Here is a 27,298-nt window from a genome sequence, read left to right on the forward strand (position 1 = left end):
TTATTCCTCTCTAAACCTGACGTGCTGACGGAGCCCTCAGGAAGAGGTGCTGGCAACCACTGGGGCAGAGAGGTCAGATGCAGGCACGTGAAACCTTTAGGAGGACCAAGCATACAATTCCTCAAAACCCACTTCACGTAACTGTGCCCTCACATACACGGCCTCCACGTGCCCAGTGGGAGAGGACAGTGTGCCGACTATTCTCACAACACTAATCCTTCTGTTTTTTGAGTTTCATCAAATGTTTACTTGTTTTTAATTGAACATTAGCAATTTCTTCTCAACCTAAGTCTAGGAAAGACACTTGAGTGATCAGAGGCTGCTCTATATTTCATCACTGCGGATACAAACCCCAAAATGGACATGGCTTACAATAATACAGCCTTTAAGATGGTGCTCCATGTCTTAAATTCCTTATACTCACTGGAAATAGGAGCATAAATAAATATTCATATCATCCTTTAAAGACTCTACATGGGAAAGCACTTTTACAAATTCTAAATGCAAATACAGATGACCCACTGGGACAGAGAAAAAGGTAGACTTCAATATTATGGTAATAGTTTCTAGGGGGAAAAATGGCCTCTTTGGGGTAAAATGCAATTAAATACAGGGAACAGATGATAGATTACTACACATTACACATGACAATTAAAAATACAGAAGACTTTATTTCCAACTTCTTACAGTCCCCAGTTATCACATCTGGTAAGAATCCTCATCTCTATAAACACAAAAATATCTCAAGAAAGCATGTTACAAGATAGTATATATAAGCAATAGTTTGGCAAAATTTTATCAATTCTAGTAGTTCACACCCCCCCCAAAACCAAATTTTAAAATTCAAAAATAACAATTACCTTTATTTAACACATTACACATTAACACTTAAAATATCATGCTCTAGTTAAATATATCATCAACAACACTGTATACAAATAAAATATTACACAAAATATATTTAAGAAAATGTTTTGGTCTTTGATCTGAACAATAAATAAAAACACAGGCACTTCTACACTGAGACAGGGAAGCAGTTGCTACTCAGAATAATTATTTTTGTATAAGCAACATGTGAAAAGACAGCAAGAATAGAAATCCTGCAGTTTTAAACCAACAAACCATTCATGAAAAGGTCTGCAACTTCAGTCTTTTCACTTAAAGTTCAAAAGTTACACATGCTTTCCTGGTCCACAATGAAAAATCAGAAACATAATATGGTTGCCGGAGTCAGGTCAATCTTCAGTTTGAAGATTATGGAATTACACTCATTATTTTCAGATACTAAAAATAGAGAACTATTATGATACCATCCAGCAAACCAAATACAAGACAGTTAAACTTTCTCCTGATGACTATAAGACCGTAACAAGATAAACTGGATGCCACATGGCGATGATTCTCATTCTGTAAAATCACTAGATTAGGTTAACAAAATACTGTTGGGGTGGAAAGAAATTTTGACAGAAGTCAATTTTTCTAGACAATTTGAAAAATGAGCCCAAATTTCATGAAAATAAACATAATTCCATTTCACAAAAACCAGAGTCCAAACAATACATTTGTAGCCAATAGGTGTATGGACACCTAAATTGCAGATAATTCAGTCATTATAATGGGAAATAGGAATATTATCATGTGAAGGTAAAACAAAAATAACTTAAAGTGGTCAAGTTCCAGGAACATGATTTCAGATAACAAGGAGGGTAAATCAGAAACTAGGGCGAGCTGGACAGCAGGAAGGGTCAGAGCCAAGTGTCTCCCGACAACCTCCATAAAAAACCCATCTGCTCTCCCTCTTCAGAAAGTACCACACAGTAGGGTTTGGAAGCCCTCAAATGGACACTATTTATGAAGGCAATTTTGATGCTTTAACATAGAAATTACCCCTAATGTGAGAGAGCACAACATGGGAGCTATTCGAGATATGTCTTTCTATGCAAAATTTAGTTTGTATATAGTTTAGCAATTTAAATGAGCGTTTTGCAACCGAGACCAAATATCAATCATCTCTTGAGGTTTCCTACTGTGTACTAACATCAGATCTAGATAGGAACAAATGTTATTCTTGTTTTTCTCTTCTATATCAAATGTCCTGAAGCCTTTGTGTTTCTCTGGAACGAGGCCGAGTTTTTGAAGGCACATTCCAGTATAAACGTCATCAATGGGGTAGAGGAGGACCCGGTCAGTTACACTGTACAGCCGCAGGGCCAGGTGGCCCGAGTAGAGGAACCCTCCTCCCCCTGCATAAGGCGGATACACGCCAGTGTAAACAACTTCCGGGATGTAGTACTTCAGTTTCTTATCCCGATGAGGTCCAGCATTGTGAATCACATCGCCTATAAACAAATCTTTGGCTTTGTTCTTGGATAAGCTATTCAAGTAATTCAGGATGTGATGAGTGTTCACAAAAACATCGTCATCACCCTTGAAAACGAACTCGGCATTTGGGCAGGAAGTGCTCACCCACCTGAGAAACAGTACTTCTTTCAGGGACAAGTTGAAGAACGTGTCTCTGTAGCTCCACATGAGGATGTCTTGGTGCTTCTCACTCTCAAATTTCAGCATATCTGAAAGGTCGGGATGGTTGTCCTCTGGGGGAGTCTGGCCCAGCAAAAAGACTCGCACCACTGTTTGGTTCCCCACATTAGTTTCCTTGCCCCAGGATTCTCGAATTGCCTGCCTTCTATCGAAATGTGAAGTGAGGGACTTAATTGCCAGCAATAAGAAAGGCTTCTTTGCACACTTATCTGGTTGATCTATAAGCAGTGAATAATTTCGACATCTCAAATACAGCAGAAAGTCTTTAAATCTGTCTGGCAAATTGTTGAAATCTGAAACCACGGATGTGACCCTCAGGTCAGGTTCACAATAATTCAGATGGCTGATGTTGGAAAATCCAGGTACTTCCCCTGTCTGGTTGGGCAACATGTTCAAAATGGGATTGTACCTCCTGTTCAGCTTTTCTTGTTCCCTGTTCCAGTATGCAGTGGGAGGCTCAGATATCTTCCAGAACTTTTCTTTGGGTATTATTACTTCCCCCTTTCCATTTTTTTCTTGGCTACTGCTTTTGGAGACTTCCACAATCAAATAAATGAAGACATTTACCATCATCAGGATTCCCAACAACTTTATTCTTCGACGTCCAACACTCATTTCTCATATCTGAAATAAAAGAGAGGAGGACTGTATTAATTAGCTTGTTGTCCATTTGCACATGCTCCTATGTCACTTGCCTCTTTGTCTTTTTTTTTTTTTTTGGAGAGGGGAGGTAATTGGTTTGTTTGTTTGTTTAATGGAGGTACTGGGGATTGAATCCAGGACCTCGTGCATGCTAAACATGTGCTCTACCACTGAGCTATACCCTGTCCCCTCTTTGTCTTTATGTCCTCTCAGAATAGCAGTTTAGAGCAGATTCTAGACTTGTGCTGTCTGGGTTCTAATCACAGCCCTACCATTCTAGATTTGAACTCTGTGACTTCAGGCAAGTTGCATAACCAATGTCTCAGCTTTTCCATCTATAAAATGGGGATAATAACTCATGTCAGAAAATGGATGGGAGAGCTATATGCTTTTCTATGTAAGCTTATAAAACAGTGGCTGGCCCACAGTGAGCTGTACATAGTGACTGTTAACACTGGCTGTTTTTGACACCAAAGGACAGAGATAATCATTTACTAAATAATTCATAGGTGGTTCAACTTCCTTGCTTAGACAATGAAATATACAAATTAGTGTGCTGCAAAGGGATGTGCTCACAACTCATAATAACAAATACATTTTATATTTGTTATTATGTATGCACATGTACATTACAGTTCTATGTAATTCATTGATTCTATATTTCATTCTATTTCTTCTTCTTTTTTTAACAGTGGTTGTTTGTATCCAATCTTGAATTGTTTCCCAACTTACCACTTTACAGATGAGGAAACCAAAGCAGAAAAATTAAGACATTTGCCCAGGATTGCAGGGCTAGGAGGTGAAGAAGACACTAACTATACTGAGTGTTCAGAGAGTTAAAATGAAAAGACGCACACCAGCTTTATCTGAATAGCCCACAACTGACACCAACACACATACCATCAACAGAAGAATAGATTATGAAACTGTGGTATATTCAAACACTGGAATAACCCCCAGCAATAAAAACGAAAACTACTGCTACTAGCAACAGCAGTACAGTACTAGCGAGAGACAGACCTCAAATTCCATTTACGTTAGGTTCAAGAAGGCAAAATTAATCTAGGCCCTGCTGTCTATAGCAAGAAGGAAAAGAGAAATGAAAATGACATTTCAGTGAAATATCAAAGGCCAAGAATAGATTTCAGGCTGTGGGCAACAAAGAACAAAGAAAGAGCAATGAGATGGTTTGCTAGGGCTGTAACTCCAGCATCGAGCACTCTGGAGATGGATGACCTGCCCAAGAACAACCAGTTAGATAAGCCTGACATTAAAAAGACAACCAAAAAACCAAAAAAGTGGAGTGGCAATACACTGCAAAGAATTTTCTTATCAGGTTAATTCTACAACTGAGAATGTATCCTTAGAAAAGAATCCCAAAGTAGAACTCCTTCTCAGACACTGGGCACTGTCTTGATACAGTGAGCCTATGAAGTAGATACTGTTACTTTTATTCCCATTCTATACTTGAGGAAACAGATTTAAAGAAGAAACTGTGTCAAGGGCAGAGCTGGAATCCTAGCTAAGGGGATAGGGTTCCAAGACCACCATGTCAAATGGTAGCCACTCTTCTCTGACTTCTAGAACAAAGTGGTCTTTTTTTTTTTCTTGCAAGGGGGCAGGGGGTTAACAAACACTGATTCTTCTAAAATTTCAGTACAGATTGTGAAAGCTGAAGAAGAATGGTGTCAAGGAAACAATTTGGTTGGAAGAGCATAGGATTTTTTTTTTAAGTATAGTTGACTTACAACGTTATATTAATTCCAGGTCTACCACATAGTGATTTGACATTTTTACAACTCATACTCCATATGAAGTCATTATAAAATATTGACTATATTCCCTGTGCTGTATATTACAGCCTTGTAACTTGTTTAGATTTTGTATTTTAATCAAGGGTAATGTTTACCTTTTTTTTTTAATATAAGATTTTTAAGTTCACTGGGTTCTAACAAATAGCCCCAAGGTAGAAAAAGTATTTGTCATGCTGAGAATGCTATGAAGTTATCATAATGTTGAACAGCCCAGATTAGATCAACAGGAATTTATGAGCTGTTTCATGTTTCTTAAAATCTGTCCATTAGATCCTAATCCAGTTGTTTGTATTTACCACTGATAAACAGCTTTGGTTATGGACATGTAAGTAAAACAAGTTTTTAAAAAAACCATCCCTACCCCATACCCACAACTCCCCCAGAGCCTTGCACATCTACAGAACATGGCAGATGAAGTGCGTGCTCTCAGCTCACTCAAGTAAACAGCCTCCCATCACCACTCCACTCTCCCCTCACTTCTCAACCACTACCCACCCTCCACCCCTCAAGAATCCCACTACTGAACTATCAAGAAAGGGCCTTCTTAAGCTTCCTCCAAACACAGTGGTTTGAAGAAAAAAAAATCCAAACCCCACAAGATATTTTCTACCCCTTAATTACAGTTCTAAAGGGCCCCGAGTCACACACAACCTGAATAATTCAAAATGTCCACACCTAAAGCTAGAGGCCACACCCTCCTTAGGTCAGCTCCTTTCCGGGGAGCCTTTGAGCACAGCTGCTGAGAAACTGAAGGTCTGAGTCCAGTACATCTCTGGCCACCCACACCACTCTGCTCGGGGCCTAACTTGCAAGGACTAGAGAGCTCAAATAGACACTTCGAATGTATTTGCGTGGGAATCTGACAGTTAAAGAATTAGTCATCTTTTTAGCAAATAAATCATGGGTGGTTTTAAGCTTTTTGTTTTTTGGCTTCCAGATTTGAGACAAAACACTTTTCAAAAACAAACAACTCTCTGAATTAGGATGAACCATCCTAAAGTTAAGAGTAGCACCTGACCCATTATCACGGGGCCCGCGGTCTTGCCCTTTCACGTGAACAGGCTGAAAGGAAGACAAGGAGAAGTATGAGGGTGAACAGAGAAAGACGACAAAGAGGAAAAAGACCTGGAAGGGTTCTCAGAAAAAACAGCACATGTTATGAACAGCTAACTACTTGGCAGAAATTTTCAACTCAGAAAAATAATATGGATATCAGTAGAATATTCCTGAAATTTCTAGAGTCAAAGATGACAGCATAATGAAGGGAAAAAGAGAAGCTCAGCACCTTACATAACAGGTTATGAACCTCTAAGCTCATTCTTCCAGGGAAAGATTCAGGGTAAATAATACGACATGATCCAGAGCAATGAGCCAGTTACACGTTCAGGTGAGGGGGCAGAGTCATGGGTACCTGCCATCCGCCCAGAACTGTCTGAAGTGATGGTGTGAGGTTTCTTATCACCGAAAACACCGGTCCTTCTTTTGGGACTACTTTTTGAGGATTACATTAGGTTTGCCGACACTGGCCAAGGTTTCAGCTTCATCCCCGGCAATTCAGGCTTTTTATTTCTACAGTCAGGATCTAGCCAAGACCTCCCATCCCCTCAGCCAAAACAGGGCTTTGTGGCTCTCAAAGGAAAAGCACACTCGCCTTATGTCTGTTCAGGGATTCCAGTCGGCAGAACACCTTCCTGCCCATTTCTCATTTGTGCCCCGTAAGGGAAGCTGAGAGGATACCACTTTGCCAGTGAGAAAAATGGAGGCTCAGAGGGGGTTAATTGAGCTGCCAGTTACCTAAGACTTAAGTGATAAGGCTGAGATAACACAGCCTTCAGGCTCCAATCCAGGGCTCTTTGGACCTCCTATTTCTACAAGGCATGGCTACATTCTTGTAACCTGGTCCAGGTCAACTGTGAAGTCGCAAGGGCTGGCTCAAGACTGAAAAGACCCAAGGCGAATCATCAGGATACATCTGTTTGTTGATAAAATTCTCCCAAGAAAGGGAAATGGGAGTCTAGAAGCTCCCAAACCCTCTTCTGAGAAGGGGCCAGCCTTCCTTATCTAAACTCCCAAACTGCAGCTCAGGCTAACACTTACTACTATTTCTAAAGGGCATTTCTTCCAAACCAACCTGAGAAGGAAGGATGGGAAAATCACCAAGATTCTCAGTTACACATTTCCGTTAGGTTTAAATGTCATCTTTCATTTGTGACCTAGGCGCAGTCCCTTGCATGAGAACTAGACTCTTCCAACAAACCAAAGTTCGTGGAAAGGATAAAGCAGTGACCTCCATAAAAATATCTGTGGGAAAAAGCTCTCTGAATATCTGACTAAATATTCCCATTACAGACCTAAAACCAATTCCATGTCCTTTTTTGAGCAGGAAGTTACACTGCTCAAAAAGAATTTGAATGAGAAAACCTACCCTGAAGCTAGGGAAGATGTTACACAATCCTCACTGTGAAACACAGAACTTTGCAAATAACAGAAATAGAAAATCCCAAATGCAAACAAAGAACAGCCTTAGCTTTCACCTTGTTCTTGGGAGTAAATTCTCCCCAACGGGGACTGAACAGTCCTCAAATTTCTCAAACACTTCAGCTGATTTTGTTTAACAACAACGTCCTTCTTCGCAATTCAAATGTTTAGAAAGGTAGGGACACACACACAAAAATGTGTGTTAGCTGAAACAGGATTACGGAACAGTACAGATGCCATGCTTAAACGATGTGAAAATCCAGATAAAAGGCCACACAAAACCTAAACCGGTTTAATCGGGGCAGGAGGATTACAGGTTATTTTGAAGTTCTTTCGTGCTGCCACACCGTCTCCCCTCCTGAACAGCCTCTATCCCACATGTCTAGACTGCCCGGGGTGAGGGTGGGGAGCATGCCACACACAAATCCTGCTGCGGGGTCCATTTCCAAGCCCACATCACAGCCTGTGCCTCGGCCCCACAGTCCCGCACTCTCCCACACAACAGCCGTCCCTTCCGCAGGCCCGTGCTGTCTGCCTGAGGCCATCTATTAGAAAGGACTCCTAAAAATAAGAGTAAAATATGAACACATCTGCTTTAATACATACTTAGGTGCCACTGGCTACGTCCCAGGTACCAGTGATCCCTATGAAGCAGATACCCACAAAGAGGTGACTGAACTTGTCCAAGGTCACACAGCTGGCAGATGGCAGAGCCAAGATTCAAACCTAAGCGGTTCAGCTCCAGAATCTGAGTTTTAAACCATGGTGCCAGTGAACACTGCAACTCAGGCTTATGATTAAAGGAATGAAAGGGATGATAGTCTGATTTTCAGTGGTTAATCTTCTTAAAAAATCATTTAAAATTTTCAAAGCTTTATATCTATACATTTTAACCCTCAAAGTACCGTCAGTCAATATGGGAGGCAGGGTGATATCGTAAGTAACATTTGCTGAATGACTATTCTATAGTCATTTTATTTCCCAATATGCAGTCCAAACAATCCCAATGTTTCATTCCTGGACATGAGAGTGGGAATCACTGAAGAGGATGATCCTTAAAGGTTTCCTCCAGTTCTGTCAGCAAAGTGCTGTCCAGAAGACATTTAAAGTGGTCATTGACAGCCAGAAGGACCCATTCTCACAAAATTCTGAGTCAAGGACCGACTCCTCCACCCCAAGGGGCTCAGGCATGTTAGGCAGATGGCCACCAAGAGCTAGTGAGGGACACAGCCAGCAACCATACCCAGGCCCAACCCAAAAGCTGAGTACAAGACTGTCTATGTGCCACCCCCCACCAACCTACCCAGTACTAAGGTTAAGGAGAAAGGAAATGAAATGATGACATTTCACTGTAATCATAAAATGAAATGACCAGCCAGCCACTTCCATCCAGGCAGGCTGAAGCTGGGAGGCTGGAAATCCAAGCCCCTGATTAGGTGTTAGGGGTCTAAGCTAGCAGCCTCCGTGTCCAGGGGGTCCTGCGTCCTGTTCCCTGTCCTGCACAAACTGGACACACAAATCCTCAAAGAGAAAGAACCCAACTCCTCTGCCATGTCATGGGGGCAGGGGACTTGAACGTTACTCTGCCTGCCCAACCACCAGCACCATCTTCCTCCCTGCTCCCCATCCTGGCCCCAGAATCCTGGCTGGAGTGGCTTTCCGAAATCCTTACCCGCCAGGCTGCTAACATATGCTGCATGGTCCTTGCCAGCCCTCTCCAGGTTCCACTCAGATAAAGAGACAAGGACAGTTTGCAGCTAAGTGATTCCGAGGGAGAGAGAACACACCCCAGCACTCAGGGTAGACAGCAGGGTGATAAGGGTGTGAGTGCAGCAGCTCAGTGGGAACAGAAGAGCTGAAAATACCTAGAGCTTGTTCCTTAACAGGAACAGAAAGCCTGGCCTGGGTTCTTGCCATGGCCGGGGAGCCCCAGGATTCCCCTACCACCTCACCTAGAAGCTGGCACGAAGAGGAAATGTGTGCCTGACTGCTTTCTGGTCCGCAAGTCACGGAACTACTACCAGCTAAATTCAAGGACTTTGGCTCATGGTCACTAGTAGTACCCTTCATGCTCAAAATTTAAAGGGAAAAGTATATATGATGAATCAATTCACCTACATGTCCCCACAGGTGACATTACACATCAAAGTGTCTGCTGGACAAGTTCTGGTCCCCACTGATTATAGTTTCCCCAAAGCCCAGTGTGGCTGATTTTCTCAAATGGTATTTATCATTTAAAATCAAATCAATCACCAAGTTCATTCTTCAAATAACACATATAGAACTTTCAGAAAAGGAGGAAGAAAATTTAGTAAACAATGACAGGGAATTAACCCTCTCAGAGGCCATGATGCCCCTGTCTTTAGTAAAACTGGTAAGAGTTTTAGATCTTCAGTCTACAAGATTATGTCATCATAAAACAAGGCTGGTAGATGTTTGAGGACAGAAATGTCCCAGGATCCATTTTCACTTTGGAAAGTCAGCCTGGTACCTTGAGTCAGACAGCCCAGAGTTAAATTCTGGTTATGCTACCTACTTGCTGTGTGACCTTATGCAAGTTACTTGACCTCTCTGCATCCCAGTTTCCTCATTTGTAAGATGGGGATGATATAACCTACCATACCAGTTTCTTGTCCACCAAGCAATGGGCACTCAATAGTTCCTCCTGGGTTTCGATTTCTCCACCAAACACTAAGCACATTTTTCAAGTTTTGTCATTCATTGCCTTTCTCTAGAAACCCACCTGAATAAACAGGTATTTTAGTCATCCGGTCAAGTTCATGGAATACAGGTGTTCAGTAGAAATTAGATTAATTAAATACACACTTTCTTTGAAGAAGTGACACTGGAGAATCTCATGTGTGCTGGGCAACGACATATATATATATTTATGTAACTCTGCCTCACTTTATAAAGTACTATACTAGGAAGAATTTAAAGGATTTTCTAGAGTTTAGGGGTGATAAGGATATCAGAAGTAGTGAGTCCACATTAGACCTGGGGGTTGGGGCAAGATCTGAAGAGGTAAAATTGGGGTGAAGAGCCCAACCCAGCCCTCATTTCCCACCAGCAGCCCCAGACCCACCTGTGTGGGAATGCAGGCACACGGGACGCTGAGGAGTTTCCTGCTGAGGGCTCCGTCCCTCCTCCGGCAGCACACCCAAGCCAGCAAACCTCCACCCATCCCTAAATAGAGGAGCCTCCACACTTCCTTCCTGGTGAGGGGAGCACCTCCAGCAATTGTTCCCCCGACTGAGGCCATGACTGTAGAGGGACAGGGTGAATGTGCCTTAGGGAAGGAAGGCCCTTGGTAGACACTTAAAACTTGGGGGCATCTATTTGCCTGAGTGGGAAACCATTTCAGAAAAGAAAAGCTGCATGCAATGCAGGCAGTCACTTTCTGGGAAGCTTAATGTGTCCGGAAGCCCTTGTTGAGAGCCTGTACGTGGCTATGGCTTGGTAAGTGTTTCCACTCCGAGCTCCAGAACCTACGTACAAATGGGTATAGTCTAGCAGGCTCTCAAAACACCCTGAGAGAAACCTTCTAGAGATTTCTCTCAGATTCATCCTTCTGTTAGCTTAGGTGGGCGACACAGGATGCATTTCAGTCTGGGTCCAACCAGGAGGCAGAAACCACATAGTAACTGAAGCAGGGGAAGTTTAAATATAGGATAACTAGTTTGAATAACTATAAAGATAAAAAAGAACTCTAAAGGGTGCCCTGCACCAGGTGAAAGGTACTGAAGAAAGGATTAATGGAGAAGAAAGGTTCAGTGCTTGCAGTAAAAGCTACAGGTGGCAGCTCCCGGGTGCCCAGGCCAGAGGTGGTCCAGTCACCAGGAAAGCAGGAGCAGCACTCTGGGGTGCAGGCACAAAGCCTGGAACACACTTATCCTTTCACTGTCCAGCACCCAAGAGCACGGAGCTACCCATGTTGACTGTGGACACTGTCATTTTTAAATCTTCACACAAAAAAGGAGCTCTGCTTGTTTCAAACGACCCCGTCATTCACGTGTGTCCTTCCTGATTGCCACTCCTCACACCCCTTGCCCATTTTCTATGTTGGGATGTTCGAATCTCATTAAATCTTCACAACAAGCTAAAAAATGTGAAGCAATTATTCTGAGGTCACAAAGCTAATCCGGGTGGAGCCAGCACTTGGACCCTGGACCCTGAACCCAAATCTAAACTCTTGCTCAAAGAGGATTTCAAGAATCCCCCAGTAAAGTTGTACCTAAAAAAAAAAAAAGTTAGGAAATGAAATCCTGGCATTTGTGGGTACCTGGAAGATGTAGGTAGTTCCAAGGAAAGCCAGAGGGTCAAGTTTTATTTTTCAGCAGCACGGGAAAGTAATGACGTAGACAAAATCACCAGCTGGGAACCATCTGCTGGCGGAAGGTGCCCAGAGGTCCCGGTATGCTAAGGCAGGCAGCTGCCCTGCCACGGGTGGAATCCCTGCAGGTGTGTGTTAGGTATTTTCCACACGGAAGGTAAGAGACTGGCATGGGCTTAAAAAGTGGCCTGGTCTAACAAAACCGTCCTTGCATCAAGAGCCATCTACACAGAGAAAATACTGCCTTTCCCCCCACCTCGCCTCCCCTCCAGCACCACAGCCTGAGGCTGAAGGGATCCCAGCACAGTCCTCCCACCTGCTAGGGGTTGACCCCCGAGCTGCCTAGAACCCAGCTCTCGCGGCTCTGAGAGGAAGGGACACCAGCTTGTGTCAGAAAAGGTGACGGAAGAGCAAGTGTTGGCCACAAACTGTGTCCTCTCACCCTCTTACTTGTTTGCTCTGGAACACGCACACACATTCCACACACAGGCCATATCCCGATTTCATGACCAGAAAGAAGCCATGAGAACTTTTCCCAGGGCCGCGCAGCTCTCTGACTCCAACCAGCTCACTTACAGAAGAAGAAACCAAAGTACAGCGAGGCACAGAGCCAAGGTCAGCACAGGGAGGAGTCCCTGAGTGGGAATCATCGGTGACAAAATCAAATCCTCTTCTCACAGTTTATAGCTTCAATTCTGGGCCACTGACATACAAAACACAAGGCCAGAAAGGCCAATTGCCCCAGCATCACCTTCTGTGGTGCCTTCCCGGGTCCCTCCCCTGCCAGACTATGGTTTTATTACTTCCTCTCTGCAGTTTTCACACCTCGCACTCATTTCTCTGACTTACCACACCTTGTTGGTAACAACTCCACAGGGCCCCCAGGGCAGGGGCTGGGCCATGTCACTTCTACATCTGTGGTCTGCCCCTCAGACAGTACAATAAATAATTCTGAGGACAAGAAGGACATAAAAGGGGAGGGGCAGTAAAGAAGCAAGGACTAACTAAAGGAAATCTGTAATTCTTTGATCTTTTTTGCTCTCTTGCTCTAAACAAACCAGCGCTGAGTAATTTCACACCCAAGCCCTACATTTCCAGGCCCCCGGGATATTCGCCCTGGCCCTCCGCTGTCTGTCAGTCCAGGCCACTCCTTTTCATAACCATCATAAGCCTTTCCCAATTCCTGCAGTTTCCTCTCAATGCCCCACGCCTCCCCAACCAGGGCAGCATTACTGGATGCCATTTCAATGCAGGACATCACCTAAAGAAACCTCAGGAAAGTCTCATACGACTAAATAAATCTGTAAACAAACAAAGGCCCAAAGGATGAGAGGAGGGGAGGAAGAAGGCAATTAAAAATTAATAAAAATGCTTAAACATAAATTACAGTACTGGGCTAGAAACAGAATCCCATTATACAAATTAAGTTATCAAACTGACCTTGTATAAATGCTTCTGGAAACAAGCAGGCCATGAGCCATGGCTGGGCAATCTCAGTGGGCAGAGGTGGGGAGGAGGAAGTAATTTGGTGCTTGCTATGTGGGCAACTTGTGCCTACAGTCAGTCACACACAGAAACACTGGCGAAATCAATTAAGAAAGAATATTTTCATATTCTTTGGAAAAGAATCTGGAAAAGAGATTACTGTCATTTTACACAGTAAAACGCATGAAAAATTCAATTAAGACTAACTGAAGAAAATTAAAAGTTCACTCTCCTCATAGTTTTAGGATTGACTTTCAAAATTATATCATTCCTCACCACTTAATTCCATGGGTTGTGATTCTTTAAATATTTTATTTTATTTTGGGGGGCAGGGAGGAGGTAATTAGGTTTATTTATTTATTTACTTAATGCAGGTACTCCCTGTGAGAAGTAACATTTTAGACTTTAAGACAATCACTTTAATGTTAAGCACTCAGGCAGCCAAATTCAGTCTGCCATTTTTTCTGGCAAAGAGATTCACCTATGTCGCTTCCGAAAGGTATGCTATAAACTCTTCCAAATCAATCACTGCCCTTCTCAGTCCTATCAAAGTATATTTGGCAATTCTTGTCCCCATGAAACGTAGTTTCACAGTATCCCCAACAATACTTGCAAAACAAAAGTTTACACGTGTTCACATTTATTTCCAAAGTAAAACCATAATCTCAAAATAAGCATTGTTTGAACATGCAGCAAGCTCGCACTGCATATGGGATGGCATTTTAAAATTAGCCTTCTTTTGTAACTTAATATTTAAATTAATACCAATGACATTCATTGCGTTTATCGTAAGTAATTTAATAAATTACCTTGGGAAATCTCAATTTCGTGGCTGTTGGGATGAAGGCTGCTGGTGACGCATTTTGGTACAACAAAGGGGATGTTTGTTAAGGAGCATGAATCACCTCACCTTGGGCTCCAGGACTCCCTGCTTGGCCACGTGGAGTCTCTCAGAGAAGCAGCTTTGAGATAACTGCCTGACTTTCTTAAAAATACACATGAAAATCACAGAGAGTTGTGCAGAATTGGCATGGGCAGAGATTTAAATAATGTTGTATTAAAATAAAAGGAATCAACAGGTCTGACATTTTGGGAGAGGGGAAAAAGCCATGAAATGAAGAAACGGGGTTGAGGGACCAGGGACATTCCTTACAACAAGAGAAATGAATGAGAGCACACCAGCCCCAACCTGTTCTCGGGGGCTCGACCATGCGCACAGGCCGGGAAGCGTGCCAAGGGCCCAGTGGGATACACGGTCCTGGGAAGGGCTTCCTGAGGTCTTCTCATCTTACAGATAAGTGAACTGAGTGAACTGCTTCCAGAAACTTGTCTGAGGTTCCCAAGATGGAGAGTTAAGGGAGGGAGCAGGAACTGGGAACCCAAATGGGCAGCTCCCAGCCCACCAATCCACCCCAGCTGCTGTCAAACTTGAAGACAGGCATGGAGCTGCATGGCTGGCACAACCCAGATGGACGAGAGTACGCATCCCTCACTACGGGCTCTCACAAGACTCAATCCTAGATCCAAGTATGCGACCCTCAAAAGCCCCTTCTGGGCCTCCTTGGCCCCAGCCCGGCTTAAGAACTGCTGTCCTCATTCACACCATGGCTCACGCTGGCTTCTTCCAGCCTGAGACATCCATTCTCTTGCTTCTTAATCCTGCCCCCATCCTTAAAGGCCCAAGTTCAAATCCCTCTGCCTCCTCCATGACAACACCCTGGGTTCCCCCAGTGCACGGTATTTAATCCTCTCCTCCTGGCACTTGGGGTCCCCCAAAACAGAGGCCCCTCCAAAGGAGTACCAAGAGCTAGTTACCTAGAACCATCTCCACCCTCAGCAATGCTTCCTAGCCCGAACAGTTCCAGGTGAGCTGAGAGCCGTTCTCTTTAACACCAAGGGAGGCAGGACCAGGGGCTCCGCACCCTGGGGGCTGTACCAGTGCCAGAGTTGGGGGAGCACCTACCACCTACCCGCTGAGCACCAGGCACTGCTCCTCGCTGACACATATTGAGCATCCAATTAAAATGGGTGCTCCCCAGGGATGCCACCTCTGCTCCAGAATCAAGGGCCATCCTCCTCCCAGAAGACAACCTTTCCAGTGACAAGTGACTCTGGGGTGGCAACTTCAGGATGGGGTACCAAACAAGCAGAACGATTCCCCCTCTCCCTCAGCTCCCATCTTCCAGATGCCTATCCTGTTTCTTTTCTCTTTCTCAAAGGCTGTTAAATTTCAACAAGTTACTGATAGATGCTTGAAGATTGTTGTTTTTAGGGTTATTTTTTAATATCAAAATAAACCATATGAATTTAAAATATACTTCCTCAAACAGTGACATTTTGGTCTTCTGTCCAAATGTTCTATTAAAGCAGAAGGTATTCAACCAAGACTTATGTCTACACATTTAAAGAAGGGATGAAATAGTAACATTGCTTTCTCTGGCCACCTGCCAAGAAAAATTTGTTGCCAAAATAAGAGAGAACATGTTGTTTGCTCAGTATAGGAGCACACTGCTGAGCAGCTCAGAAATTGGGCCTCTTTTACCAAGCAGTTTAAATCACCTAATTCTACATGTGTCTGTGAATGTTACCTTCATATATCATACACTATCGCCCCCATGGAAACATCAGGGACCATGGTAATCCCTGTGTCTCCCAGCACCGTTTGTTCGCCCTGTCCACTCCTCCCTCCCCCTGGGGGTCCAATCGCTCCCAGAAGTTCCAAGTCTCTACACTGATGACTCGCATACCCATCCCTGAAGGTCCAGCATGGGCTTGCCCTCCTACTCTGGGTGGTGCCCAAAAAGCCTTTCAGTCACGCGTCGGGTAGGGACAGAAAAAGAGAGGCCATGGTGCCGAAACCAGTGATGGCCACCTGAGGCTTCATTACATCACTCTGTGTATCTGCACTGGCTTGAAAATTTCCATTATAGTTTTTTTTTTTCCCCTCAAGAGGAGGCATCAGAACCTCGAGAAAAGAAAATTCAAAAGAAAGAAAACAGTCAGTTAAAAATAGGAGTATTCATGAGAGATATTTTAAGTTCATTTGAAGAAAATAATTCCTTATGTGGTGAAGGGAGAAGAAAAATAAAAGGCTGCATCTCATTTACTTAAAGAATAAAAGCTACATGAGTTCCTTATAAACAAGTATCAAATTTAGCTATAAAATAATAAATGTAAAATACTCTGTCATTAGTTCCAAAGGTTAAATATTTAGAGAGGATGGTATTTGTACCAACCCCACTTTAACCCTTTTAATGTTAGACAAATAGATTTGATTCTGAAAACATCACCAGGCTTTCACTGAACAATCTAGAGCCAGACTTAAAAGTTGTTTTTTGTCTTAAACATAACTGTGCTACCCCGTGATCAGGACTCAAAAAAAAAAAAAAAAAAAACAACACTTCTGAGAAGCATTTGGATGTTAAGTGCTTTTCAAAGAAAATAAACAACAATAGAATTCTGAAGCACAAATTATAAGTCAGCAAGTTTATGGTCCATGGAAGTAACCTTGCTGGATTGTTAACATTTTCATATTCATGACTGCACTGGATTCAAACAATCAACATAGGAGCTTGGCTGTGCAGGCTTTTTCCTATTAGGCAGGGGGTGGAGAAGGGGAGGGAACCTGCTAATTGGGTTACCCTGGTTACAAAGATATTTGATGTCAGCTCAGGGACCCAAACCTGCTTCAAGTTCTCCACAGGGACCAGTCTCCCTTTTCAGTAAGTTGCTCCCCAGTCTCTGCGAGATTACTGTCCCTCTGACAGCCCTGCTGACCCCCTGGCGTTCTGTATCAACTTCACCCTCCCCTCAGAGCTCTCCCTCTCCAGTAGCTCCAGCATAGGCTCCACCCCTTCTCCGTCAACTTCCTGAAAAGGTTCCATTCCTGGTACGCCCCTGTGTTGTACCCTGACCTTCCCAATCCCCTTCACTCTCTAGAATCTTTACAGTCCTCAGCCTCCACTAACTTCCCGGAGCACCTAACACAGCTGGCTCTCCACTGCCTACCCCAACTTCAAGACCACCCCCAACCCCAATTCTCTACTGGTTCTCTTGCATTTTGGCAGCCTTTGCTTCTGGTCCCATCTCCTGAAATGGGCACTCTCCACAGTCCTGGGCTCAAGCCTACTGCTGGGTCTTCCTTTGCCCTCCACTCCTGTCCTGTAGACCCACTACCAGACACCACCACAGTCTCCAACGTCCCGACGTTAAAAAAAAAAAACCCCAGTATACCTGCACCTATGGGCCACTTCCTTCACACCTCCCTGAACTGGTTTCCACATCTCATTCCATGAGAATCTTTCTCTCACATTCCCTTTCAAATAGATCACACACATACACTTTAATCCTTTACCATCCCTGACCTGCTTTGGGCCCTCAGTTTTCCCCCAGCAAGACTGATGCAGTGACCTAATTCAACACATATCAAGCATCTACTTAAGCCAAGCAAGGTTTCGAACAGACCACAAAAAAATGAAGTTACGTGGTCGATTATCACAAAGTTGATAAGCGCTTAGACGCAGTAATACAAAGCACAGCACGCACAGTACCACAGTACGGGGAGACGGATGGGGCCAGTCAGAGAGAGAAGGTGGAGTGAAAGGGGCGGGAACATTCCAGGAAGAGGAAACAGCCAGTGCAAAGGCCAGAGATAGGAGAGCTCGAAGGCCGAAGGCCAGCGTGAGCTGGGGGAGAGAGAGGAGCAGGAGAGAACTGAGCCAGGGGCCTGACAGGTGACACAGAACTTTGGCTTTACTATGAGGGAGGCTGGAGGATTCTGAGCAGAGAAGTAGGTAAAGCAGTTTCAATTTTTAAAGATTCCTTCGGCTCCTTCCAAAACAGACTATTGCAGGGCAAATGGGAAGTAGGGAGTCCCATTAGGAGGCCATAAAATGACCATGATCACACCTGCCTCACAGCCACCTCTCTGGCTCAAGCTCATCTTCTCAAATGCAAGCCTGACTATGACATGTCACCACATTCTCTCCACGACAACTTTCCACAACTCCCCAGGACCTCTGTAACTATCGAATGCTACTTCTCTGCAGTCACCATGGCCACACTGTGTCCTATTAACCCTCCCTAAGCACCCTACCCTTCAAACCCACGAGATCACCTGCCGTTTCCCTGACACACCACAACAAGCCTGCAATCTTCAACTGCCTCTGCCCTCCTTTCTTTGCCCTTGAGAAGTTATTTATTCATCCCTCAAGGCTAAGCCCCATGCCACTTCCTCAGGAAGCCTTTCTTGGCTGCCCCCCAAAATGCACTTTCCTTGCACCTCTACCAGAGCACTCTCTCGTTCGTTCCTGGTTAGAGTTCCCCCTAGACTGCTAACTCCTTGACAGCAAGAACTGTGCTGACCCATCTCGGAATACACAGGGGCCAAGCACAGTACAAGACATCACAGTGCTCAATCAGTGCATGCCAGCTAAGTGAACAAATTGATCCTTTTGTTATATTTCATCCTGAGGTCCTGATAGGGGGATTGGGGTGGGTGGTGGTTGTCCAAGGACAGGTTCACCCCCTTGGCTACTGTAATCTGGAGGCCAGGGCTCCCTGTGATGGAGCCTCTGGGGACTGCATGATACAGACACAAGTAGGGGCCAGAGTGGGGATGGAGTTGAACCCAGGCCTTCAAAGCCTCTGTCCTCTCAACCAGGTATCTCTAGGAAGGCCCACAGAATTTGTTCTACATTTGCCTACAGTGTTGGCAATGTGTTTTTCCTTGTCTCATTCTAGAAGTATGCAGATGTGGAGAAAAGCTTCTAGAATGATCCCAACCAAGTTAATAGTAGTTAACAGTATTAAGAGATGATGGAATTAATTTTATTATCTTTACTTTATCTTGACTTCTTTCCCCTAAATAAACATCATAAGAAAAAAGTCTTTTAGAAAGAATGCCAAAGTACCACCAAGTTACCTTTAAAGAATGGCTCCAAAAATAAAAACGTATTAAAAAAAAAAAGGAACACATAAACACTGGAGACAATTGACTATACAATACTACTTACAGAGGAACACTATAAGAAGTGAAAATGTTTTAAATGGCTTGTCTGAAGCATGCAAGTAACAACTAGTCTTATGCTTTCATTTCTGAATTAATTATTTCACAAAACATAAAGCAGGAAAATGTTGTTCTGGGCATCCTGGGTACTTACTGATGCGTCTTAACTAAATGAAACTCTTCCATGGGCTTCATAATCGAGTGTAAACCAGCTGTCATCACTGCACCCTAGCTCATAACACACAGGTGTCCGATCAGCTCTAAATGGGACACTTCAATGACTGTCATTTTATGCGTAACAGAGGAAAATGTTAATTAAAAATGATAAGGGACCAGGGGAAGGTCTAGCGCAAGTGGTAGAGTGCCTGCTTAGCATGCAAGAGGTCCTGGGTTCAATCCCCAGTATATCTCCATTAAAAAAAATAAACAAAATGTAAAAGAAAAAAACTGAAAAATAACAAGGGATCAACTATCAACAAATAATGTCTTATTTCAGCTAAATGCTACACCAACAAAGTGTTAAATCAACAAAGATTTGGCTTCTAACTTTCAATAAAAGACCTACACAGCTTTTACAGGGAAATAGCACATTAAAACACAAAAGATGTAGTTGCTTTAGTTATCACCTTTTTAAAGAAATAAAAGGGGGACAAGGAAACTGTATGTCAAGGCATGATGCTAGGAATTTTACATGTGCCATCACATAATTTTCTTAGCAAATCTGAGATAGGGCTTTATCTCCCCTATTTCACTAACTAGTAAACTGAAGCTTAGAGTAGCTCATCACACGGTGCCCACAGTCACACAGTAAGTGGCAAAAATGAAACTCAAATCCAGATCTGTTCCACAAAAGACTACACATTCTGTAAATTCCACTTACATGAAGTTCAAAACAGGCAGAACTAATCTATGACAATATGAGTCACACCCTAGATGATATGTCAGAATTACAGTTCCCTCTAGGGGCTGGATACTGGCTGAGACGGGATACAGGGACCTGCTGCGGTACTGAAAACGTTTACCTCCTGACCTGGTGGTGGACGCACATTCATGAGCTGCACACTTAATATCAGTGCACTTTACACACTCTACTATATGCTACACCTCAAGGTAAAAAAAAATCCTCCTCTGATCGACTCCAGGTTCATGCTCTTTAACCACTAAAACACCACATGACCATTTTGACAGAACCTGGCCACCCTCTAGAATTGATTCCCTTGGATAATAAGTTTTTTTAAACACTCTGGTAGGCAAAGTACATGCTAATTACATTAGAGTGAAGACATCTGAACAACAAACCTGTTTTAAATGCCACAGAATGAAAAGTAGAAAGTATCAATTTCCTTGCTACTACTGGGAATTTCCCCTCTGTAACCACATCAGAATAAAAACAATTTTGAACCTTGCTCTAAGGGAATGATCATAGATGCACAGAAAATAATTTGTAACCAAGTCCTTAGAGTTATCTATGGAAATACCTAAATCAGACTACACAAAATATTTCAAGACATACGTTATAACTTTATCAACAATGCCCGCTCTCAAAAGTTCGAATTTCGTTACAAAAATTAAGACAAGGCAAGAAGACAAAGGTTAAGGGCAAAGAGCATAAAACTCACAGCAGGGGCAACACGCAGTGAGTGTAAAATCTCTGTGCAGAGTTGTAACAAACAGAAAACTTGTACAAACAACTTTTTCCAGTAGTGAAGTAACTGTGTCACGTATGCCCTAATAAGTTCTCCTTCCGATAGCAAGCTCTTCCCACTCAAGCTCTGCTCAGACTAGCAAAGCCTCATCATCAGCTGGTGATGATGAAATCATTACATCAATTCACTCGAAGGCTAACCCTACACATACATATACCTCTTATTCAAACGGTAATTGCCTCTCCTGAGAGAGGAATTTATTCACCCTCCAAGTTGGAGACGTATTTGGCAAGCACCTAGTAACAGTTATCCCACCTTGGGGGAAGGTGAGAGGGAAAGCTGGATCCACGCCTGTTGGGTGTATGTATGTGCTTTGGTCTTTACTGGGTGCTTTTGATTTTTCAAGTCAGGAAACACAATTTTCAAATGATCAGAGCCCAGTTTAAATCATGTTTTAACATTCCATACACACCAAAAATGCCAGGCAAGTGACTGAAATGATTTTAGTTTCTCCTGACCATTCGCATATAAGATCAAAAGGCCTTTATGAAGATTTTGCAGTACCAGTAACTTATGCACCACCGTGGGCATGCTGCAGTGGGGTTACATAACCAAGTATTATCCCAGACGCAAGAATGTCAATGTTTATAAAAGTAACCACTTGCATTTATTAATTTTTAAAGTCTTTAACAAACTGTCCAATAAAACTGTCAAAAAAGAAAGTAAGTAGAGTCAAATATTGTGGCTATTAAGCAAGTTAGGATGAATTTAAAACACTGACCTGGTATGTTTAAGAACAGAGTGTGATTCAAGCACATTCACAGCCCTGGTTCAGCATTCCTAAATTATGGTTTTAAAAAACACCCCAGGACTGTCAGAAAACATTAAAACTAAAAAGTTTTGAAGGGGAGCAGAATATGCCACCCCAAAATATGTCACTTTGACACACTGGTTATTTTGAACTAAAGTTACCTGAGAAAACAGCCAGCAAAGGACACTCCGACCCTCCTTTGTCCCCCCTGAAAGCAGGAAATAAATCTCCCACGTGAAGGTATCCTCCCTGCACCATGAGGGGAGAAGGCATTCTTATCAATAGAGATAGGAAATTCAGGGCTGAAAAGGCTATACAAACAAACCTCGTTACTTCTTCACTAATTAGCTACCCTAAGCCCAAACTCCTTTGTTTTGTCAATCCTTCAGAAATTGGTTTCCTTTGGTCATTTCTTTGAGTTGTGTACTTTTATGGGATCCTGTACACAAGAAATCAAATTTGTTCTTCTCCTGTTAATTTGTCTTATGTCAATTTAACTATTAGAGAGCCAAAGAACTTAGAAGGGAAGAGAAAAGTTTTCCTCTCTACAGTTTCAAAATTCAAGAAACAAAGGATTTACCTTTTCTCTTATCCCTGCCTCAGCTGAAAAAGTCCCACACATTTTTATCCAGAAATCTTAACTTTATACCAACGGTGCATCATGTAAAGCAAAATGATTAACTTCAACAAACTGTAGAGTGTAAAATCAACCATGAATTATCAGTTCCACTTCCTACTTTTAGCAAAACTTTAGTATCTTAGAGAAATGTGAATTGTGAATTTGAAAACAAGGAAATCTGCAAAACTACAAACCACTGATGTATACTCAGCTTTTCATCAGGGACTCAAGAAAAGAAAATCAATTCGTAATTTTTATAAGCGTATTATGTTTATTTTCCTTAAAAGGTTACCTCCTTCCCTGGATTTTAAAAACTATCCACATTTGCCAAATCTGGCTGATTTCAGTCTTAGTCAGACAAATCTAAATGGTTATTGTTTTTGGTAAGGGGAGCTGATGTCTGGAGGAACTGCTATATTGATTATACAGTGACCACCACTTATCGAGCACTTCTTCACTCCCATGATGCAGAGCTAGGAGTTTAGCAAACCTTATCCTATTTGTCCTCGAAAACAATCTTGTAGAGCAGACACTACCATTTCCAAAACCAGACATGGAAAATGAGGCAGGGATGATAAACAACTTGTCCAAGGTCACTGAACAGTATGTGGCAGAATCAAGACCAGTGAACAGTGAGGGTGGGAACTTGGAACTCCCAGGGAGAATTAAGTCTTTTGTCATACACATGCCATTTGCGCAAAAACTAAATGAAAAGCAGTGAGCTCCTGTAGGGAGATTCCCAAGTGAAAAAGCAGTATTCCAAACTGAAAAAGTACTTCCAAAGAGAAGACCTAAAGATAAAGACATCAGTAAAGGCTTGGCGGAGGAGAAAGGTTTACTCAATTAGAGTTCTGCAGAGCTCCCGAACTTCCCTGGTCTTAAAACCTAACTCCCAAATTCCACCAGGCTTAGTAACCTCTGTTCAAAAGTAACAGAAGAGGGAACTAGGACAGTGGGAAGAAGTGACCGCCCAGCCCTGTCCTTCCTCTGAGTCAGCTGTCAGATCCGCACGGGAGAGACCATGAGAAGGCTGAGATTGAGAGCCCCAGGCCTGGGCTGGGCTCGGCTGGGCCCCCGCCTTCCTAGCCCCCATCCTGGCCCGGTCGGCCACCTCTTTAACCATCCCATTACCTCCCGAGGCAAAATTACTGTGGAAGGATTTGTTATAACAAGCCCATATTCACCAACTGGCTTTGCAATCTGAAATCTACAGCAAAGGCTCCAACAAGGGAGCGGCAGGAGAACATGGTATAATTGTTCCACTATCGTTCTACGAAGTTGGGGAAGTTCAGGAGGCCATGAGGGGCAGGAGAGACAAGACAAACATACCACCCCTACGTTTTAGGAGAGGGAGCCTCCTCGCCAACCCAAGTTTAAAATGTAGATATTATTTTCAGAGATGAGCTTTTACTCCGCCACTTGTGGGGAGTATCTAGGCTGTTCCTCCCCACTTGATGGGTAGACAGTGGCTTCTAGGGCTCCCCAGCCCTGAGTGGAGAATACAGTGGCCTGGAAATTAAGGTGACTCGGTTTTACTGCCTCCAGAAGGGTCCCCCTGCCGTCCCGGGGCAGCTGCCAGGACCTGAGCCTCAATACCTCAAGGAGTCGGCACCGAGCACCCCCACGCCCACCCTCCACGCCAGGTGTTTTGCAGCGGTCGGCTCGACAAGCTCCCCGCAGCACCCACCCTTCCCCCTGCTCAGGTTTCGGTCAAGTAGCGTGGTTAATCATTCAACACGAGCGGCGTGGAATATTTTTGTAGAGGTCAAAGCGAAAGGTTCTCCCTAAGTTTCACAGAAACTACCCTTTAGGGACCCGGAGGTAGCAGTGGTAGGCGGGTGGGGGTGGGGAGCGACTGCTGGCGGCTCTTTGGCTCACAAAACACCTGATCTCCCCATGCGGCACCCGAGGCAGCGCAGTGCGAGGGTGTGGGTGCGGGGGTGCCAGCGCGAAATTAAGCACAGCCCCCTCCCCAAAACGCCCGTGCAACCCAGTTGAGGACGCCTGGCCCCAGATGCCCCTTCCCAAAGCCTGCATCACTTCGGCGCGGGCTCCCCCGGAAGTTGGGGTGCAGAGGGGAGGGGGAATGTTCCCTAGTCCCGGGGGAGTGGAGGGTGTGGAATGGAGCAAGAGGCTTTTTAGACACGCTGCTGCGGGTTTCGTTATCCACTTCCTCTGGGGTAAGGAAGGTGGCCGGGGACCGAGGGGGAGAACGGAGACGCCTAAATGCAGCAGGAGCACCTAGAGACAGTTTCCTCCCCTGGGGCGCCGATACGAAGCCGGAACCGGCGAGGAACCAGGTTGTAGGGGGAGACAGAGGGGCCAGCGCAGGGGAAGCCGGGGACTAGACAGCTAGGAGGGAGCAGAGGGAGCCTGGGGAGGTGGGGGGAGGGGAAGGGGGAGGGAGGCGGCGGGAGTGCACACTCTCCCGGCCCTACCTTGTCCGGGAGCAGCTCCTGCTCAGCGGGGCGGGGGCGGGGGCGGGAGATCGCGGCCGCATCCACGTCCCGGCCGCTCCGCGCGGCTCAGCCCGGCGACCGCCGCAGCTCTCGCTCCATGCGTTGTGCCCGCGATGGGCGGCCGGACTGTGTCAGCGGCGGGGTAGCTCCGGCTCGGCTCGGCCTGGCTCGGCTCCGGCACTTGTTGCCGCCGCAGCCGCTGCGCCTCACTCAGGGTTCCAGCTCCCGGCGCCGCCGCCGCTGCCTCGGGGCTCCTTGGCCCGGCCCCGTCCCTGCCCGACGCGCCAATCAGGCCCGGCACCGCCCCTTACGTCACCGCCCAGCCCAGCCCAACCCGCCGCCCCGCGCCCCAAGTTTGGAGAAGGCGCAGCTCCTGCCAGTCTGCCAGTGGGCGCCTTGGGACCCGCCCAAGCTCGTGTAACACCTGGCTTCCGGGGACCCTGCGGGCCCACACCTAGAAAGCAAGAGGTTAAAAGGGGGAAAGCGGACCCCAAGAAGTAGACCTTGTGGGGAAAAAGGGCAGCTTAAATTTCAAAGAACTGTTTTCCAACTCCAGTCTAACCTAAATCCCTCTTGCAGCCGCCCCTTTTGTAGGCATCTGATGTTGGAAGACTAAGTACTTGGCCTTGTGAGGACTCCAGTGGCCTCTTCTGGCCGGAGCCGGTTTGTGACTGGTGCTAGACCGAACCCTGGCCACCCAAGTGCTTGGGCAGATGCGCCCCCCCCCCAAATCCAGGGTTCCACCATGGAAAGTGTGGGGCTTGGGAACCAAAATGGAACTTGACCATTGCTCTCTGCCCACTTGGTACCTGCCGCCACCTCTTAGGTGCCCAAATGAAGTCTACTTGGCACTGCTACCCGATCTTCGGATTTATGAAGTCGCCCAGGACATGGGGAGGGGGTGGTTTTAATTCTCCTCTTTGTGCTGTCTTGCAGAGAGTTCCCTCAAAGCTCCACGCGAGTCTCGGGAAGCCAGAAACTCAAGGTACCCTGATGCTGGGCCTCGAGTCAGCGCCGCAGCCCAAGGGACAGGGTGGATACCTAGATGCAACCTTAATGGCTGAACTCTGACACACATACCTCCAGCTCCCTCTGGCTGGATGGGGACTTGGCGCCAACCCCACCCACCCGCCGCAACTCCCGAGACCACTGACGCACTCTCCTATCCCAGCGCCCCCGTCGGCTCGCCAGAGCATTGCATTCTAAGGTGAGTCCAAGCTTTGGCTGACACAATTTTGAGGGCCCCAGGTGAGGGCCCCGACGCGACCGGATGGAGAGGTTACCCTGGTTTGAAAGGCCCAGTGCTCGTCCTCTACACTCCGCGGGGAGGTAAGCCCAGAGGCGCACCTGATAGCGCTCCCTCTCCTCCCTTGGTCCTTATCTCTCCAGGAAGAAAGCAATCCCTTTTAGATAATCTGAATAAGGAATTAAGAACACCACAGCCTCAATTATTTACATTTTTCAGAAGTCTTTCTGAGGCAGAATTAACTGAAAGAGAAGGAATTACTAAAGTAGTAATTTCAGGTTCCTTTGAGCTCAGCCTACTCAACTAAGGGCCCTTATGCTTATCCAAACTCAGAGCAAAAGAAGAGCAGGTTGCTGCTGGATGCCCTGAGCCACGTGGGTGCTGTCCTCTAGAAACAGGAATTCTGAGTCAGATCTGGGAAAGTTTTGATTTGCAGTCTTCAGACCTTTTTGTTTTTCTGTTGATCACATGATTCTCCTAAGACTGGGACATAAAGGCCAAGAAACAGGTGGATTTTTGTATATTCATAGAAAAACATGTGGAAGGAAGCAGACAGGCTGTTAACCACCATTATGCCAGATGTGGGATTGGGGTATCGGGAGGGGAGATGAATTTTATACCCTTATTGACTTTGAATTTTTTTCCAGTTACATTAACTTTCATAATTTAGAAAAGTAACAAAACATTTTTAAAGAGATAAAGGTATAAAAAATTCCTTAAGAACTCTACAGAAAGTATAAATGAATAAACAAATGAAACCTATATCTTTCATTCTGTGTCAAAATAATTAATCCTGAGTCCATGTTCATAGATTTAAATAAGAATACCTTCAGGCTGCTCTTCTGATTTTTAAACGCTGTGATGGAACAAGACTGGCATCTGAAGACTCTTTTCTGCCATCAGATGAGTATATTGTTTCTACACATATGTGTCTTCCCTTTAAATGCACTCCCGGTAGCCACAGACATACTCTCAGGGACTGCCAGCCAAGGAGTTTTTAGTAAAGGAACTGCTACAATGTCAGCTGGCAACCAACAAGGAAATTAAGCTGTATCCTCTACAGCTGCCAAAAGCTGCCCAGGCCCTGATATTTAAAAATACCGACATTCTTTTCATAGTGCCGTTAATTAATGAAGCTGGGAGTGTATCTGTAACAGTTACAATGTGTCTTTAGGGGAATTACTCAATGCTAAATTCCACTATTCAACTAAATTACT

General features: G+C 44.7%; 1 protein-coding gene and 1 long non-coding RNA gene across 4 annotated transcripts; one reads left to right on the forward strand and one right to left on the reverse strand.

Moving 5' to 3' along the window:
- Positions 1 to 651: 651 nt before the first annotated feature.
- Positions 652 to 25,169, reverse strand: B3GNT2 (UDP-GlcNAc:betaGal beta-1,3-N-acetylglucosaminyltransferase 2). 2 transcript variants are annotated; one of them, XM_006201491.4, is made up of 2 exons: positions 24,815 to 25,169; positions 652 to 3,165 (listed from the first exon to the last, which is right to left on the reverse strand). In XM_006201491.4, the coding sequence occupies exon 2, from the start codon at positions 3,154 to 3,156 to the stop codon at positions 1,963 to 1,965; it is 1,194 nt and encodes a 397-aa protein (XP_006201553.1). In that variant the 5' UTR covers positions 3,157 to 3,165; positions 24,815 to 25,169; the 3' UTR covers positions 652 to 1,962. The 2 variants fall into 2 exon arrangements, with proteins under 2 accessions (XP_006201553.1, XP_072793769.1); XM_072937668.1 differs by lacking the exon at positions 24,815 to 25,169 and adding an exon at positions 13,249 to 13,951.
- On the forward strand, positions 24,492 to 27,234 carry LOC140685676 (uncharacterized). Of its 2 annotated transcripts, none has more exons than XR_012058963.1 (3): positions 24,492 to 24,676; positions 25,772 to 26,164; positions 26,893 to 27,234. It is a non-coding gene; the product is annotated as an uncharacterized lncRNA (long non-coding RNA). The 2 variants fall into 2 exon arrangements; XR_012058964.1 differs by having other exon boundaries at positions 25,772 to 26,042.
- The last annotated feature ends 64 nt before the right edge of the window (positions 27,235 to 27,298 follow it).

The sequence above is a fragment of the Vicugna pacos genome, chromosome 15 (genome assembly GCF_048564905.1).
Source record: "Vicugna pacos chromosome 15, VicPac4, whole genome shotgun sequence".
Lineage (NCBI taxonomy): Eukaryota > Metazoa > Chordata > Mammalia > Artiodactyla > Camelidae > Vicugna > Vicugna pacos.